At 36.4% G+C, this 19,411-nt stretch overlaps 1 protein-coding gene across 4 annotated transcripts in view; it reads right to left on the bottom strand.

The window, feature by feature from the left end:
- SEMA5A (semaphorin 5A) overlaps positions 1 to 19,411 on the bottom strand; it is a 316,919-nt gene that overhangs the window by 28,733 nt on the left and 268,775 nt on the right. For all 4 annotated transcript variants that reach the window (XM_085220463.1, XM_085220466.1, XM_085220462.1 and 1 more), the window contains one exon: positions 2,933 to 3,158. In XM_085220463.1, coding sequence (XP_085076589.1) covers positions 2,933 to 3,158 — 226 coding nt within the window. The remainder of the gene's footprint in view (positions 1 to 2,932; positions 3,159 to 19,411) is intronic.

The following is a 19,411-nucleotide window of genomic DNA, read 5'->3' as shown; positions in this document are numbered from 1 at the left end:
CCAGGTTAAAGAAGGTGATAATTCTCTACTCAGCACTCTAAAGAGAAGGTAACTTCTGTCTACTTTATCATGCACTTATCTTCAGATGGATCCCTCATTCTTCAGGGATGCTAGCTGTATTTGCAGACTAGAATGGAATCTACAGTTAGATGAAATAAATTCAATGTGGAAAAATCAAGTAACCTCATACCTTGTGAAATTTTTAACCCTAGAATAAATGCTTAAGTTTTCAATACTATTAATAGTGTTTTATACTGAAAAACAAACAAACAAACAAACAAAACAACACAAAACTGCACAGAGTATAAATTAGTATATTTAACAGCTATTTAATATACTTCACAGGCATACACTGAAACCTGAAGTGAGGCAATTTTTTAGACTGTTTTAATGCTGGACTGTATAGACATTTTCCTTAAGCCATGCAAATATGTGTGAAACTTCTAGTGGTTTATTTGTACTACCTATCTGCCCTCTATGTGACAACCATATGAAACCCCAGAGGCAGCATTTATAAACAGCATTTATTTCCTCTTAATCAAACTTGTCAGAAAAGCATGAATACAGGATGCAAATGCCATGCTTGGTTGATTTAGACAGAAGTCTTACAACATTCAGGAAAAGTACACAGTATCCCTGGCAAGAAGTTCTACCTCTAAGCTCACACTCCAAAGAAAATTTGCTTTGCTAGCATCTCATGGTGAAACATAATTCTATTTAATATGGTATTTCTACAGTTATGCAGCAGGAGATTATAGGCAATGAGAAAAATTCTAATTAATGGCTCTCTTCTGCATAGAACAGAGAACTCATCTTTGTAGAACAAAACTTTGGTAATAAGGTATGCAAGCGTGCTGTGCAGGTATTAATCTTTCCACAGAAGCCAGCAAATTGGTACAGCTCAACATAAAGATAACTAAAGCAGTGTTTAAAAGAATCTGGGATACGGTCATATCTGATGATGTTTCCTTGCTATCTTTCCAGATGTTGTGAAAGCATCTGCCAAAATTAATGGGCTTCCACTCCCATGAGATCCTTCTGTTCCTAAAGTGATAGCTGTTTTACAGAACTCTTATTCACGTGTCTTCTTTCCATGAAATCAAGGAGCAGTAGAAGGCCATTGTGTTGCCTCAGACCCAAACCTGGGAGCAGGGAAATGTCACTGGATTCTGTGCTTTAGAGGCAGTCAGTAAATTTTATCACAGCAAATCATAATACTGTCCTGTTCCCTTGCAAATATTTCACTCCATACTGTTCTGATAATCACCATCAGAAAGCATCTAACCAAACAGGCTCAAAATAAGATGTGGCTAAAGGAGCCATAATGCCATTTATTTTCTCCAGATGCATATTGGTTAATGTGGTCACTTTGAAAGTCACACAGTTGGGTTTGATCTTTCATTACACAACAATTAAAGATTCACTGGCCGAAAAAGAGTCAAAGAATGAGCATAAATTAATGATGAACTTGTGAGATAGCTCATTAGGAAGAACGGACAGATGATTCTAGCTCCTGCTCTGATGACAACTCAATATTAAGTATTTAAATATTCAAAAGTATTAACATTAATCAGCAAAGAACCTTCTCTCTGATGATGTTACTATGCAACAGGATCATTCCCTGCCATAGTTTTGGCTGGGATAGAGATTTTTTTATTTTATTTTTTTTTTTTGCAGAGGCTTGTAGGCTTGTATGATGCTGTGTTTTGGATTTTTTGATGAAAAAATACATTGATCCAAGGATTAATAATTTTCAAATGAATCAAAGCAGTAACTGCAGCAAAATGCAAATAAGTGACAATATCAGTACATTCAGGAGTCTGACATTTGGAAGTGAAAAAAATCTTCAAGCTAGTCAGGCTAAGGAGGCATTTGACCCCACACTTCTGGTTTCTTGCTCTCTGCCTGAGAGCCATATTTAACAAAATGAATGCTGTCTGAAAAATAACACTGAGAATCGGAAAGCTGAAAGACTCAACAACTGTTCTGTTTGTGGCCTCAGATAAAACAAATGCTTCCAGTTGTAACTTTTTTTTTTTTCAGCTGTACCAGATGTTGCAGGTACAAAAAGGCCACATATGTGGAAAGCAGATGTATTAACTATAATTTTAAATATCAATATTTCCTTCTGTAACTATAATATTTAGAAATAAATGCTGACATATAATTATATAAGAAAATGAAATCAAAGACTATCATTTAATGAAATATATTAATAAACTTACAGTGCCTGTTCAATTTCTATATATATGTAATTATTTATATAAATATACATACACAATATTTATTCTAAACTACATGCTGCTGGTAGACATAAAAGAGTTCCAACTTAAAGGCAACTAGATTTGAAAAGAGTTTTGCAGGAGTTCAGTTTTCCATCACAGATATAAATGAACTTTAAACTGCTGGCAATAGCATAACATAAACTTTTAGAACAGAAATTATCCACTTCATAAATTCCTTATTATTTCTTATTTAGTTAAACACCTGCGAGAAATCTGACACATTACTTTAGCACTAGTAAGCAAAAAGTTCCTCTCAGCATTAATACTATTCATTCTAGCTAAACATTTATCAAATACTTATCAAATATTGCATGAACTCTTCCCCAGCAAAATGCCAGGACAGTATAAAGAAGTGAGAGAACACTCCAAACATTAAGCTGCCTAGTAATTACCTGCAAATTGCTGCAAAATATTAAAATAAACTAGCAAATTTAATAGTTAGTGGTAAAATAAACTTGATTAGTATGAAAAATGAATCTGGAAAAGTACAAGCTACATTCACTGCTGTTGTTACTGTGTCCTCCTTTTCATTATCAATTCTGTTACACAAAACGCCAGCCAGCAAAAACTCCTGCTTGGTGCTGAAAATGGAACAGCAGACACCTCACTAACATGAAGCACTGTGCAGCCACTCTATCTTTGCTTACCATCTGTCGAGCACCCGCTGGTGCCGTCGCTGGAACAATAACGCATTTCAATCCTTTGCCTTCCCACCTCCAGCAAATTTGGGTCAGGCAAACGCGCTTTGCAGGTGTATCGGAATCGTTGTTCGTAGTGACCACCATTGTCTGAAATATTAACTGGAGTCCAAGGTGTCCAAGGAGTTGTCTTTTTTAACTCTGGACAGGCATTGGTGTTACAAGGTTGATATTCCTGAAAGAAAATGGTCATAGTTCATTAAATCATGAATTAGACATGACTTAAAAAAATAAAAAGGATCTTGTAACAAATGAAAGTCAACTAACAAAAAAAGTCTCTGATGTTTTTCCACTGTATCTAATGGCAGTGTTCATCAATGGAATTTTAAATCAAATCTCAAAAGGAATATTTTATTCTGTTTCCTGCCAATCACAGCATTACACTGATAGAAGCTAAAATATACCTGTACAAATTAGTTATACCAGATGTCTGTCAGATCTATTAGATCTACAAAAACAGTAAGCTGAAAACTGAGAGTATTCTTTATAAACCAATTGCCCAAATAAGATGTAGCTGATATGTTAAAGCATTTAATTAAGAGGAATTCTCATCAACTGCAAATAAAAAAAATCCAAAATGCTAAAAATGTGGTGGTATAGAAATAAGCAAACCACTGTCCACATTGTGCATTACTTTCATATTACAAAGGAAAAATTGACAAAACGTGTCTCCCTTTGGTGCATATTTTATCCACAACTCCTAGCACTGCTAAACCTATCAGCAGAATAAAATTCTGTGTAAACTGATGTGCGCCAAAGGGAGCAGATCTTACATAAGAAACAAACACAGCTTCTAATATTCTTGAACCTCATGACATACACACTTTTAGGAGGTTCATCAAAATCTGTTGCTTGAAAAGTAATGCCTCCTGTTTATTTCCATAGAAACGACAACACATACACAGAGCATAACACTATTTGGTAGAGAAAATTCTCAGTTGGAAAACACTAGTTTTCAACCTAGTCACCATTCATTGCCAGCTTTTTTGCTGGCAATGAAGTAGAACCTGCATGGCACACTCAAAAAGGTGGACCTCCTGTTTCACAGCTGCTATGGCAGCTGTTACTAGGAAAATGTTGCACATGCAGGCTGCCTTTCATTGGCCTGAACAGACCAAAATCACAAGGTGCCAAATCTGGACTATACAGTGAGTGTAATAGGACAGGCCAGCCCAGCCAAGATTGGCAATGTGCTCCATGGTACCCAGACTAGTACAGGGCCAGGAGTTATCATGCTGCAAGAGAAAGGTTGTCTTCTTTTCTGGGCTGGCTCTGGAAGTTTGTGCCTTCAGCTTAGTCAGTGATGTGATGTAGTGGCTAGAGTTGATGTTTTGTCCATGTTCCAAGAGATCCAAAAGGACCACCCTTTTCATATCCCAAAAGATAACACACATAACTTCACTTGCTGAAGGCTGAGCTTTTTCTTCTATGAGGAATTCACATGTCCTCACTCTATGGACTGCTGTTCTCACTCCAGATGATAGTGGAGACACCACATCTCATCACTGGTAATCACAGAATTGCTCAAGTTGGAAACGACCTTCAAGATTACCAAGTCCAACCTTAGTGATGGGATCCAGGAAACTGTTACCTTCAGCCTCTTATGGCTTCAACAGATCCTGAAAGACTTGCATACAGTGTTCATTCTGCTCCCAGGTGAGCAAGTGCGGGACCCAGTTGGCACAAACTTTGTGATATTCCCCATGTTCCCAATGAATCGAAGCTAATATCCAGCTCCAAACAGCCCCCTTGCTGTAAACTGCCAGTTTTACAAACAAGCTGATTGAGACAATCACTTTTGTTGTGGTGTGACAGCTTTGCATGGCCATCTAGAACATGGCTTGTGTTTCATGTAGTTGTCATCACTGCTGAAATGCACCACTCATCACCCCACTGTGCTCACATCCACTGTTTGGTCTCTATAAATGTTCAGCAGGTGTTGATGGGTGCCATTTTTTCTGCATGGAGAAATTCAGTGACAGGTCTTTGCTTCATCCACACTTCCATGTCGTATGAAAGTCTGTCAGATTCTCCCTCTGCTGTCATTTGTCACACAGCAACAAAATGCAATGGGATATTGGTTGGAAGGTTCAACCTCTATTGCCATACCATCAACATCCACCTCTGATGTTGTGAGCCAACATCATAGAATAGGAGGTAGTCGTATTCCACCCTATTTCAGAACAGTCCTCTTATGTTGCTATTTCAGATTTAAAATAAAATTGTTTGCCTGAAAGTTTTTATTTTTTCCATCTATTATGGTTGGAATAAAAGTTATTCCTCAGAAACTCCTACCCCACTAAGGCATCAAGGCCCTGGAGCACTAAGCACAGCATTCAAGATTAGCATTTTACAAGGCAAGGAGGACCTTTATTTTGTGACAACTTCATGGTTTCATAGTTTTGTAGTACTTCAGGCAAGAAAGCATTCTTAGATCTTCACAGACCATTAAAAATCAGTTAGATATTCCAGCTTATGTCCAAAATCTTCTTCAGAATGCTTCTGTTCAATCCTTGAGGCTGTACAAAGTCCCTTCCCAGCTTAAGGCCTGTTGAATAATGTATATTTTAACATATCACATATGTTTTTGCCCTAATGCAACAACTGAGAACAGAACATGTATGACTGGTCTCATAGCATGTGAACTGTAAAAAAAAGAAAACAACTAATAAAGCAAACAGATCCCAGAACAGCCAGTACCACCCAGCTTGCCATCCCAGCTACCTATTCACCTCCATCAGTCATCTAACTGTGCAGATTTCATGACGGCAACTTGCTCACTCACTTTCTCTAATTTTTAAAGCTGTCTAGCATAGATGAGTCTATCACCTTCCTGCATCAGCTGTTCCACTATTTAGTAAGCCTCAGAGATAACTTGGAAGTTAATTCAAGACTGCATTTTCCCCTTAATTTAAGGGAGAAAGGAACAGCAAAGGACAACATTAATTTTGCTCTGCCTTTATCAATAATACTGAAAGTGTTCCCTTTCTTGTACCTACAAACATATTTTTCATGCCAATGTACCTGTACATAATGAAAAACTAAAGTGAAATTCTTAAAGCTTTGTAAGGTTAAAACCCTGATCTGAGATTCTGTACAAACTTATGTCTCATTCTGGAGCTCTTTCCTCTTAAGACTGGGCACCAAACTGTCACTCTAGAAGCAATCTTATCAGGACAGCAAGTAGAGGCAGTAGCAAAACTGCTCCACAGGCAAGTCTGACTTTAACGCATACATTATTATATTAGAGGTTTTTTTTCCACAGTGTTGTAAAAGAGCTTAAGTAGACCCAATTATCTTTGATAACCTGTCCTTTTCTAAATCAAAGCTTTACAATTTCATGTAGTTTCCTACCCTGCACAAAAAGATAGTGTTTGGCAATATTAAAATATGCTTTATTACCTTCTTCAATTATCTAGCATGTTATATACTACCTCAAGAATCTTTGTCATGATCAAGCTTTACTGGAGATGTCTTATATCACTGTCTAGACTGCTGATAAAAATGTTAAGTACTATTGACCCAAGAGATGATTCCAGACAGATCCTGCTAGAAACATCCCTAGTCATTTATATCTGTCCATTAACACTAAATTTTTCAATTTGTCAGGGAGCCAGTTTTTACTTCATTTAATGTTTGCCATATATTTCAGTTTTTCTAATCAAAGTATCTCCTGTTGTGAAGGCAAATACCTTGGAAAAGTTCACTGACAACCTAGAAATGTTGTATTATATTCAAATATCTTGAAATTCGAGCTTTTGATCTAGTATCACATAAGCAAGAACAATTCCATCAGTACAGCAGATTCTGCAAGGTTAGTTTCAATACAGTTATTTCATAGTGCTCTAAAAGTTTCAGTTTCTTGTTTGCTGTTGATTTTTGTATTGATACCTTTCAATCAAAAAGGAAAGTTTATAGAAATGATTAAGTCTTTCTGAAGTTGACACAGTGTAGACAGGTGAGCCGTGAAAAACAATGTGAAATAGGCAAGTAAACACCTCTCAATTAAAAATAATCAGTAGAGGAAGAATTACATTTAGTGCCAATGTTCTGAATGTTGCCAATGCACTCCTAGATGCCCTCTGTACCATCTCTTTTCTCAAAATTTTCAATAATTTTCTATTGTAACTTCTACCCACACCATGAGTTTGATTTTATTCATTTCCTTACGAAACCAGGCTAAATTCTTACCTACATTTGAACTTTTGCTTTTTAAATAAAAAATGGAATTGAGATGGAGCTTTCTATCTCTATCTGTATTACACATACCATGGAGAGGTTTTTCTTACGGGCTCTTATTCCTTTGATGTAAATAGTATGTCTATGTTGAAACACTTCTTTTGTTCATCTCTGTTTTTCTTTTTCATCTGTTCATGCAAGAGACATGGTAGCTTAAATCAACATTAAAAGCCCATTCAAATACACTCAGCCCAACAATTAATTTTTATGATATGTTTTAATACATAGCATTAATTCTCAAATATTCTTTTGGGACCACTGAACAGTCTATTAGTTAAAAATGCTTATAAATCTTTTGCTCTTTGTTCCATCTTGCCAAACTTCAGTTTCCCTGTTCCAAAATATTCATTTCGTTTTTCACATGAGAAAACACCAATAGAAAAGAATGTTTCTGATTTATACGTTGAATGGTCTAGAGTGTCACCAGGGACAAGATAGGGCTGTAAGATAAAACAAACTGAGTCTGTCAGCCTCCTACCAAGCTTTGAGCTTGTAACAGCACTGTTTAGTTAAAGAAAAGGACAGCTTCCTCATGAAATCAAAAGAAAACTTGGAATGAATATAGCAGCATTATAAAACTCAACAGAATACCAGTTTCCGTTAACAGGGGGCCTTGTTCACACATAAAAATGTAAGCTTCCTGAAGGACCAATATATCCAATATATATTCTTCTTCTTCAAGAAAGAAGAGATAAATAAACAGCATTTATCTTGCAGTAGCTGAAAGATATGTTCAGGAAAGTCACTAATTGAATTTGAAGAAAAAATATATATTTCATTTATTTTCATTACAGAACTATCTTATCCCTTAGAAAGCATTTTCAAACAATAAGAAACAAAAGACAAGCCCTTGATCATGTTTCTGTTTATTCCTACAGTTCATAAAAGCTTGGTTCTTAAAGCAAATGCCATTAGCTATACCTTACTTTATTACCATTTTTCTGTTGGAATACTATTTCAAAAACATGAACTGAAAGAACACAAACCCCATTAAGTTCTCATCAATAGGCAAAACATCTTCTACACTGTACACTTCACAGCAAAACTTAAAAATGAAAACCTAAAAAACTGCTAAGACTCCCATTGTGTTTTCACCACACAAAAACTAATCTATTGCCTAGTTTATAGGCAACGCTTTAGCTTCAGTTTACATCAGTGAGAAAAGCTCTATTGATTTCAGTGGAGCCAGGTCTTCAGAGACTATCACTGCACGCAGAAAGAATCCTGTACTGTTGTAAAGTAGGGGGTAGGCAAATTGTTTTCGTAATAAATTTTTAAAAGTATTTTGATAAATAGAGGGCGGAAAATCATTTTACCCTACGCAGAAGAAATATGCATCTTCCGAAGGGAATAAATTTCTTTTTTTGGCTGCAAATAGTGACTGACTACAATCTTTTACTTCTATTTTATATATTTTAAACAAAAGCATTGGAAGGTTTTCCTCTGATGGAAAGGGAAATAAAAAGTGAATTAAAAGCTGGATTTGTAATCAGTAAAGTCATCATACTAGGAGAATTCAGTACTTACATCCTATTTTCAATGTTGACTTCATTTAGCTAAGAAAAGTTCCTGCAGTCATAATTTATTCATAAAACAACCAAACTTAATACAAAAAACTGAACTACTTATGTTCTATCAGATTTTTGAGTGAAGGAAGTCACCACTTCCCCTTTTTTCTTTCGCATTTGTTAAATTCTGTATTTGACTGGTACATTTTATGTCAAACTAGTCAAGGTTTTACAAAGAAAATTTTTATGAAAATCAATCATGAGTAGCTCAACTGAGTGTCTCAACAGGGACAAAATTGGTAGGAGCATCTTCAGCTCCATATCTGCCACTCAGCTGCTTTGAGGAATTGCCCTTTCCATTTTTAACTCTTGCTGCTTGGATGCTCATGTTCACATTGGCAGTGGGAAACCATTTAGAGTAATAACAGTCCACTTTAAAGCATGATATTTTGAATTAACTCATACTCAAAATAAAATTACAATGGCTGAAGAAGAAATGCTTCTTTATTCTGATAGATATCTCAAGACAACATGGAAAGAGGCATCGTTGTTAATTTGCATTCTTCCAAACCTAACACATTTATGCACCTGCATTACAATTAACCTATCCAAATGCACGTAGTAAATGAAATTGTTACGTGATAAAGAACAGGATACATTTTTTAATGTGTACACCTTTTTATTTTTTTTTCCCCAAAGAACTGAGCACATCAAGAACTTATACAAATTTTTGCACACTGCTTGTGGAGAAATGAAAAGTAGTAAAGCCACTGTAAATTCAGAGCAGCAAGCCTGCCACTGACAGCTTAATTTGTACCAATCTTTCAAGTGTCCCTAATGCAATCCCAGTGCAACTTCTGAAGGAGCCCACTTCTGCACGGCACATGCAGCACAGTCTTCTATCAAAGCACTCCTTCTGTCCTCTCCATACCTTTCTAACACTTGCACAGGACATGCCACTAAGAATCAAAGATACTGAATTACCAGTCCTAAACACTGATAAATAATTGTCCAGGCACTCAAAATTATTATACAAGCTTAAAGAAACCCAAGGCAGGAGGGCTGTCTACCTAGTGAAGGAAACTGATTAGGCTGAGACATTACTTAAACCAAGTGCACGACCCATCTATTATTTATTATTAACTGTTTTATTATAACTATTATTTCACACTGCAGCTACTAGTTAGGGGATCAGCATCTGAGCTGCATTCACTCCATTTCAGAGTCAGGAGTCTTACTGCAAATTGCCCTTTATCTGGGGTTCAGGATACTGCATCATGATCAGGCACAGCCTCCTATTGTGCCTCTGGTTCTAGCACCCTGCTGCAGGATGGAAATCTCTAGAAGAGGGGATGAGAAGCTGGGAACAACATCACCTAAACTCCTACTGGGCTTCCGTAAGCCCAGTGGTGTCTGTAAAGGAAGGAAGGATTCAGTTACTTTTACCCTGTATGTTGTGTGGTGTCATTTAGACCTCTGCAAAGCCCACAGAAAGGAAATACAAGGAAATAACTGAGATTTAAACAGAACACCCAGGACAATACATAATGAAGGTTATAAGGCTGAAGGGCTCAATTGCATGGATTAGTGAAACTGATTCAAAAGAGATTTCAGTTAAGCAGGTACTGTATTGCTATGTAGTGAAGGTCCCCACTGCAGTAAGAAAGAAATGACCTCCAAATGTGAGCGACAACATGAGAAATATATGGTGAAATGTAAATATTATTAAAGGTAAATGATGAGTAACTTGCACATGAATCAAAATGAGTCTTTTCAGCATTTGAATCAGTGCTTAGAAGTAGTGAGCAAACATCAGCTTTGAAAGGCATATTTATACAGAAAAATTCAACATTATCTTTACAATTAAGAAAGCACAATTTGCAAGTTGAAAAGTATCAGGAAAGGAACGTAGCCTCCTGCAAGCTGCAGTGTTGCTTACCTGACAATCAGTTCTTAACAACTGGAGAGAAGGGAATTGTTCAAAATTCCATTTGAGGGAGCTTGCTCAGCTTATTTAGTGCAATGAAGAAGCTGCAGCTTAGTGCATTAGCACTCTGCTGGGCCATACAAACAATCTGTACGCGTGGCTTTATCCATTTACAAATGCAAATACGGAAGGAGGTGGATTAAATTAGACAGATAAGGGGCGACTTACTCTGCTGTAATAACTCTATTGTTTGCAATTAGCTTCACACTGACTTACTGAGAAGCTTAACATTTTCACATGGGCCCTGCAATTCCTAAAAAAAAAAATCTCTCAAGCTGCTGAAATAGTTATTAACTTGAAACATAATTTTTTAATTGCTGGAAAGCATGGCTATCCAAATATTTATTAACTGGGAGTAAGAAAGTTAGACCATAATAAAAAAGGCACCACCAAAAAGTTGATAACGCCTCAATTACAGAGATCACTGTTTTGCAAAAAGTGCAAATCTGTTATCTTACATAAATTACTTTAATTTCTATTCTGTAGAGTAGCTTCTCCTTCCTGTAGCCTTCTCAAAAGACAATGCAAGCAATATTCTTGTTCTAAAATGAAATCCTATACAAAAATTTAGATCATCTAAAGTGGAAGTAAATTGGGAAATTTAATTTAGTATTCACAGGCAACGCTAGAGTTGCTTCACTACATTGTGACCAGTAAAGAATTGGACCCTTAGATCCCAGATTCTTGGATTCACCCATTTCTATCTAGTCAGTGTGCCTTCTCCTGGATTTACCAGTGGGAAATATCTGCAAACAAATTTTATTTTGCTTTGTCCGCTCCCATGGAACAAGAACTCCACAGGTTGCTAAATGTGTAATTGTGAAACAAGAAGAGGAGAAAAAAGTAAAAGCTGCAGAACCTGTAATCATGAGATTGAGGATTAAGCAGTGAGATGGTACTCCTATAGAGAGAAATGGCTCCTGTCCTTCATAGGGCAATTTCAAATTGAGCACAGTGATAGAGTAGCTCTGGAAATAAACTTTCACAATATTTTGATCTAGAAAACCAACTGGATGAAAAACCCTCCAATAAATAAAGCAGAAAAAGAATTGTATTTTAGATCCACATTATTTAGAGCCCATTTTTTAAGATTCTTATTCATTTGTTCATAGACATTTATTATACAATTAGTACAGCAGAAGTTACTGCATATCATCTATGGGTGATCATAATTTTTATTTCCTGCAACTATATAATCTTTAGGTTCAGTTGAACTTTCCTATTTTAAGCTGGGGGCAAAAATGCACCTACCAGTAACTGATACATCAAAACAGATTTGAGAACATGAAATTATTAACTTCCTCTGAATTCAAACGTTCTCAAACTGCAGTTTGTCTCATTTACCTGCTGTTTTCTTTTATCTCCTCCCCTTCCCCCCTTTTAAAGATTTATAAAGTGTGTTTCATACAAAAATGGAACAAAAATTTGAGAGCTAATGTTAGAAGGACTTGAAGTCTGGTTTTACTCTGCTTACTTTCATATTCTTACCTTATCTTTCATTCCAAATAATTATTTAAATGGTATATAAATTGCTAGAAAAAAAAAATCCTATAATGTCACCACTCCTGAGGTAACACTACAAATGTTAGAGCAGCTGCTAAATGACAAATGCTGTGAACTTTGGCTCAGAATTGCAAGCCAAAACCCAGGAGCCGCAGCAAAAACCAGAACTGCTTGTTGAAATGAATTAAACTGTGCAAATATTTAAATCCACCAAAATTGGATTCTGTCACACAAATGAAACACTGGAAGATTTTGATCATCTACACCTTATCATGAAGGTAGCAGAAAATGAATTTTCAGCACTTTTGAAAATGAAGCTACTTAGTGGGTGATCTGAGTATGGACTTGGAAGCCTGTAGAAGGTATAATTTTAGCAAAGTATGGCTACTAGATCTCTCTCCAGCACTTGATGGATTGTTTTTATCGCCAGAAACTCCAGATATTATCAATATCCATTTAGGAGTTAAGATAAGAAATATACATTGGTGTGTCTATGAACATCCATATCTTTGTAGCTCAAAGGCCAATGCCACTCTTCTATAAATGAGTAAAAGGGAAAACACAAACTGCTCATTCTCCTTTCAAGCAAAATTATTCTCTTTCTAGATGGTGATGGAGTAGACAGCACTTGTGGAAAATGCTTATAGCAGGTAGGTTTAAAAAATATATAAGCTTTTTTTAAATCTCATTTTCAGGCCTTGACCCAGGCACACTGAAGCAAACAGTAGCATAACTGAACTTAAAGTGCACTTAAGTGCAATTTAGTACTTTATCACACTGCAGACATCTGCCTCTCTCCAGGGCAGAAGCTGCAACAAAGCCGCCAGAAGAGATGTCTGTTCACACCTCAGTCATTGCCTCTGCAGTCAAATGTACAAACAGAAACCCATCTTCAGTCATAGCTTGTAATCACTCGGACAGGGAAGCACAGCAACCGTGATGCAGACACGTTTGCTTCTGTCAACTGGGAAAATGTGACCTCTAGCAAAGGGGGGGCAGCAGAACTGTGAGCTGCTTGAATTGCCCCAGCACCTGCCAGAGCCCCTGGCTACCTGAGGAAAGAGTAAGAAAGGAGAAGGCAATCCAGATGACAGCATAACATTTCACAGGTTGCTTGGTGGAAAAAAAGAAACACAGATATGCATATACAAAAAAGTCTGTAGTTGTGATAATAAATGTAAGCTTGGATTATCTACAACCATTCACAAGTTTGTGCTTTCCTGGTCAGTAATTGCAACCACACAGACAAACAAACAATTGCCTATCCTTCTCTTTCATTTTACCAGTGTCGCAGAACCTATATCCTTAATGTCAGATACATATCTTCTACTTTCATGCAGATGTTTCAGATCCCCTGTGGCTCCTCAAAAAGTAACGTGTCCCTGTTTGTCCCTGTTTAGTCAAATATGAATCTGACCCGTGATTTCCCCAGTGCAACTTGCAATAAAACCCTGTGCCAGCAGGCACACACAGACAGCAGCAATCTGTCCTGAGCAGAGCATGGGACCCCACTCCCAGGGATGCATGCAAAGCACACCTCCACCTTCTGTGAGACTTACACACTATGATTGATGTATGCTCTGGAAGGAAACCAAGACTCTGAAAAGACAGGGATGCGCAGAAACCAAGCAACAATGTATGAACTAAGCGGGCATACATTTTCTGCAGGCATGTCAGCATTGAATCTCCTGTTGATTTATATAACTGCCTCACGCTTTCCATTTAATTTGCAGAAATCTAAAAATCACCGCCTAAATCAAGCCCTTTCGCACAACAATCTATTTTTAGCTTTTTTAATATTCTCAGTTTTATATAGAGTTTGTTTACAAAGCGCTCAATTTGTCCATGTTGTATTTTTGGAACTCTGTGGTTGCAAGTAAGATACTTCTTTTGATCTGCAGCCAATTCCTGGTAAGACAGATGTTTCCAAAAAAGAAACACAACCCAGTACTAATTGGTTGTTGACTTCATACTATTCTGTTTCTAGTATGAGGAAGTAAAAGGCAAGAACAGTTGTGTGCTTCCTTCACATCTCACATATGAGCTGTTCTATTGCTGGCATGACTCTACCATAAGCCAGACAAGGCTTTAATTGACCCACTCTGTGTGTTTCTGGTCAGAATATAGCACAGCCTGTGCTCTGCTGCTCTGGGGAAATTCCTTATTTTACACTTTGTCTGAAGTCTCAGAAAAAAGGCTGAGCTCTCTGCAGGGGAAAGGTGGCATTGCTAAAGGCAATCCAGCAAGAAGGTTAATCAAGAAAACAAAAGGAGGAAGTGATTATAGATTGTACAAACATAGCAATGAAAACAGTGTGGCAATGAAAATAAACTGACTCAAAACAGAGTAGTATGGCTCCCCAGTAAAATTAAATCAAAGTGTGCTTCAAATAAAACATTGTATGAGTTTCAGCATACTGATTACATAACAGCAATATCTCTCTTAACAAAAAACTCATGAGAGATCCTAAAGAAAAACATAAATGCTTAACGCACGCACAGGATTCTTTGCTTCTCCTTATTCTCAGCAATGCTCATCTCAAGCCTTGTCCCAAAACGAATTCCCAATTCCTATCACAAAATTCACCTAAATTCATTTATGAGAGGAATTAAAAAAGAAAAAAAAAGATGAGAAAGGATTGATTTACACTATTATTGATCAAATTGGGGGAAAAAAACCTCAGTGAATGTCATATACCAAAATTCTTCAACCGACCAGAAAGGAGGCACAAATAGCTACAAGTTACAAAAGCCGGCTTAAATGCCAAAGACTGAACAATTTAACAGTGATGGATAGCTTCAGGATAATGAAGCTGCAGACTGCCACTGAGTAGTAGTGTTGTGTTTGTTTATCAAAGCAATATGTAGACCCACATCAAATTATTGGAAAAGCAAGGGCACATCATGCCTTTTTCTGTAATTCCTAGCAATATGGAGAGGATTCATTGCCAGTAACAGTGTAAACATAGCTGGAATACACAAATCAAACTCTCAAAACTGAATTTTAGGTCAGAATGAGCACTCAATATAAACCGTAGACTTTGCAACACAGGTTTTATTTAGACATCTCAGTAAGCACACCATCAGCTCTTTGGCATTTTCAGGCCAATGACATTAGTAACTGGAAAGAAAAAGTGTTAGCTAGACTGCAAATTGTTTTTTTATAGGAAAATAATAAGTATTTTATATTCACATTGTGCTCCTAAATTAGGAATGTCAGGCCATTCACATAGAGTTCTGGCTTATCATACAGAGCCCTGAATGCAGTTTGCTGAGCACAGCACTGGAACTAGTCTATGTAAGACCTTCATGTTGCACAATGAACGGAAATAGATGGAAACTCTCCCATGGAATTCCGTTTAGGGAAGGATGCAAAAGGTAGCTCCATGTTGTCCTTTTGGAAAAGAAAATTGTAGCGATGTATTGTGTGTGGTTGTCTATTTGTTTTCCTCAGAAAAGCTAGTTAGAGATGTTTTATTTTTCCACTTATATAAGATCCACAGTAAAGTTTTTCATCGAAATGCAAAGTTCGGAGAAAGAAGTCTTTCTTGCAGATACTTAGCAACAAGGTAATGCCAATAAAAGCAGGAATGGTAGAAAGCAGGAGAATATCAAGGCAGTTGTCTAGGGTGGGTAACCTGCTTTGTTTTTACTTTTTCCATAAGAATCTTAATAGAAGAATTCTGAAGGGGGAAAAAGATTAACCTGAAGATTCATGTGTTTGGCAAGAATTTGAGGATAAAAGTGTAAAGACAGAAGCAGTCTGCAGGATCTCAAGGCAGATGGAAGAACAGAGATGACAGAATGTCATTTTCAATAAATTCTTTGAAACACAGAAGAAAATTATCACCAGTCTTAAAGGGAAGACTCAAATGTTTTTTTTTTTTTTTTTTTAAATGCCAACTAATTTACCTATTTATAGTGTTGCAGTTTTTAAAAGATATACAAAATGGTTCTAAAGCTGTTATTTTTTCAGTTTGGTAATTCAAACATGCACGTAATGTGGAACTTGGTTTTGGTCACAGTGTAGAAACTCTCAAAATATCTTTCTCCTCAGCAAGACTTAAACATTTTAGTAAACACTTATTAGCAGTGATGAAGTATAGAAGGTGAAACCTGTATGATGTGCAGATAATTCTTGGTTATAAAAGCAATCACTGAATAATTTACAAGCTCCCTGTGTTAATGCTTTCAAATATAATATGAAATCTAACAGAAGTATTATTGTGCCAGTGGAGAGGCATAAGAATGATACTGAAAGGATTTCAGCAAAGAGGAAGAATGTAAGTTTACTAGACATTCAAGATGTAAAAATAAATAAATAAATAAAATGCATCAACATGCTACTTTCTTATTCTTAAGATCTAGTGTTGCTTAGATGCATTATTTCAGTACAAATGTTTTGGCAAAAAAAAACCCCTTTAGTGTTGTGAGCTTTTTTTGCTTTAACTTTCTATACAAATAAAATAATTTTGTAATTGTTTTGCCACCTAAGATTGCATCAGCATCTCTCCACATTTGGATGAGTCTGTGGGATGTTACAGCTTTGAAGCTGCTGTTCCTTGAACTGCAACTGATGCAGACAAGACATTTCTAAAGTTATGAAAGTGCTTTTTTAAGCCATATGACAAAGAAAAATGCTAATGTGATCACCTTATGGGATGACAAGAGTCTCTGATTTAAAGATTGGAAAGTCCATTATCTTTTTGCTTTGGAAGAATCTGTGGTGGGTGAATAATTGTAGTTCTTTTGGTTTTTAAACAATGACTCCAGAAATAAACAATCCGACACAGCATGGCTTTATCATACTCAGGAGGGAATAGACATTTCATTTTGTACATAGAAACGTTTCAGAGAGCTTTTAGGTAACACTTGGCCCCAGGAGCTATAATCACATGCCTATTCACATCTCAAAGGCAAACAACATAAATTATGGAAAATGCAACTTTTTATAGGATTCAGTGATATTAAACCTCAAAGAAATGAAATCATACAGCATTTCAAGTCAAATGAGAACAACTTCAAATACTTCACATTCCCATCATTCCTTTTAGCAGTTTAGCCTCAGAAAACAGATTGTAACATGAGAGGAAGCTGAGATACAGAGCAAATCTATCTATGATAGCAACAGATTTGATAATTACTCACATCTTAATGTTGTGTATTTATTATACATGCTTATGTGAAAAAGTTCCCTGGCTTTCTATTTTTTCCTACCAAGAACAGGAACGGGAAGTGGGTGCAGAGATTGGATGCATTTCTAACAAAACAAAGCAACTCTTTACCAGGGGTCACACATTTTCCACAAAGGCCAAGTTAGGAATTCTTTTAATGAGGTCCCATGTGTCCCTTTTATACACTCGAGATTACTCATTAAAAAACAAAAAAATTATGCACAGGAGTTTAAGAGAAGCAGTAGGAAGGAGACCAGTGCATTTCAACTGTATTTTAATGAAGTGATAAACATAAGGATCTAGCTTAGTGGAGTTTTTGATTAGAACACAATGTTAAGATGATGCAGTCTTATCAATACTGTGTATTTTATTTCTGGTAAAAGAAAAAGTAGATGTGTACCTGTTTCTGGAATCAAGCACAATGAGATAGGAATCTATGACGAGTGTATTTGATCAGGGGAGTAATCTACTCAGCTATTAAATAAGAACCACAGAATGGTTAGGGTTGGAAGGGACCCTAAAGACCATCTGGTTCCAACCCCCTGCTGCAGGCAAGGTTGCCACCAAGTAGACCAGTTGTCCAAATGGAGACCTCTCAGAATGTGGCATCCACAGCTTCTTTGGACAACCTGCTCTAGTACAGTCCACTTCCTCTTCATGAGGTATTTCCTCTCATACACAGTCTGAATCTACTGTCTCTTAGTTTAAAATCATTTCCCCTTGTCCTTTTACTGCATCCCTGATAAAGAGTCTCTCTAGCGACCACTCTTCTCCTACAAGGACCAAAAATAGCACATGTATCTTTATTTGTCTGTAGGACAAACGTCAAGAAGCTCATAACATAAGTGTTTAATTTATCCAAGTGGAAATGAAGTGTACATTCCAGAAACAGAACTATTTCAAAACAAGGTCCCTATCACAATCACTATTTGAAATGGGATTTCTGAAATGGTGTTGTAAATACTGAGGAAATCATAGTACTTAATTGAAATTAACTCATTACATTGAAAAATCCAGTGCGTTTTGTTTTCCCCTGAACAAGATGTACAATCCAGCATTCCAGCATAATCCATTTGAAATCTAGTTACTAGTTAACCATTAGCTTGTTTCCTAGCTTTGTAACTCAATAAATATGAAGTCACCATTATTTGTAACAGGTCATAGAATTTGCATTAAGCTAACAACTCTGGCTTATGGACTAGTTGGGCTTTATCTGTGCATTTCTTGGTCTGCCTGGAGATTCATTTCTTTTGTATGCAATAACAATTATCTAATGACAACATCTCTATTACCTACTTTGAATTAAATGTTCATTAGTTTTATATAATTGCATAATGTCTATAGTAATATACATTTTGTAACTAATAAGTATTTGTAAGAGGTAGTTACAGTGGGCAGGATGAACTAGACTCCGTAATAAAACGGCACAGAGTATCAACAGAAGCTTGGAAAGAACAGGCCCAGGACAAGACTTGCAGCCTAGAGGCTGATAGCAACAACTCACTAATGCTTAATTACTGGTCATTAAAGAATGCAACCTTCGGGACAAGGCAAGCCTAGTTACTCCTGCCAAATTTTAGAAATAGCAAAGATAACAAGGAACAAGCATCCAACAACATAAGTTAAACACAATATATACAGTAAATTCAGATTCAATATGGGCTTGCAGAGTAACAAGTAATAAGAAAAGTACAGAGCCTGTTAGCAAGCACCAAAATGATCCCAGCTAGATACTGAAGTGTATCAAAATTACACACCTCTGAAAGGACTTAACTACTAACGGGCAGTCATTTACCCAACCACAGACTGAAAATGGAGACCTTAATACCTACATGGGCACTTGTATGGCATCAGAGAAAGGAAGGAGACTAAGCAAGTTGCATATATATATATATATATGCAACTTGTATATATATATGTATATATGTATATATGTATATGTATATGTATATATATATATATCTTGTTTGTACATAATTAAAATTATTTGTTTTGGTTGCTTTGATTTGTGAATATTA

The sequence above is a fragment of the Meleagris gallopavo genome, chromosome 3 (genome assembly GCF_905368555.1).
Source record: "Meleagris gallopavo chromosome 3, MGAL_WU_HG_1.1, whole genome shotgun sequence".
NCBI lineage: Eukaryota > Metazoa > Chordata > Aves > Galliformes > Phasianidae > Meleagris > Meleagris gallopavo.
Note: the sequence above shows the minus strand (reverse complement) of the source record. Positions and strands in the feature narration are given on the sequence as shown.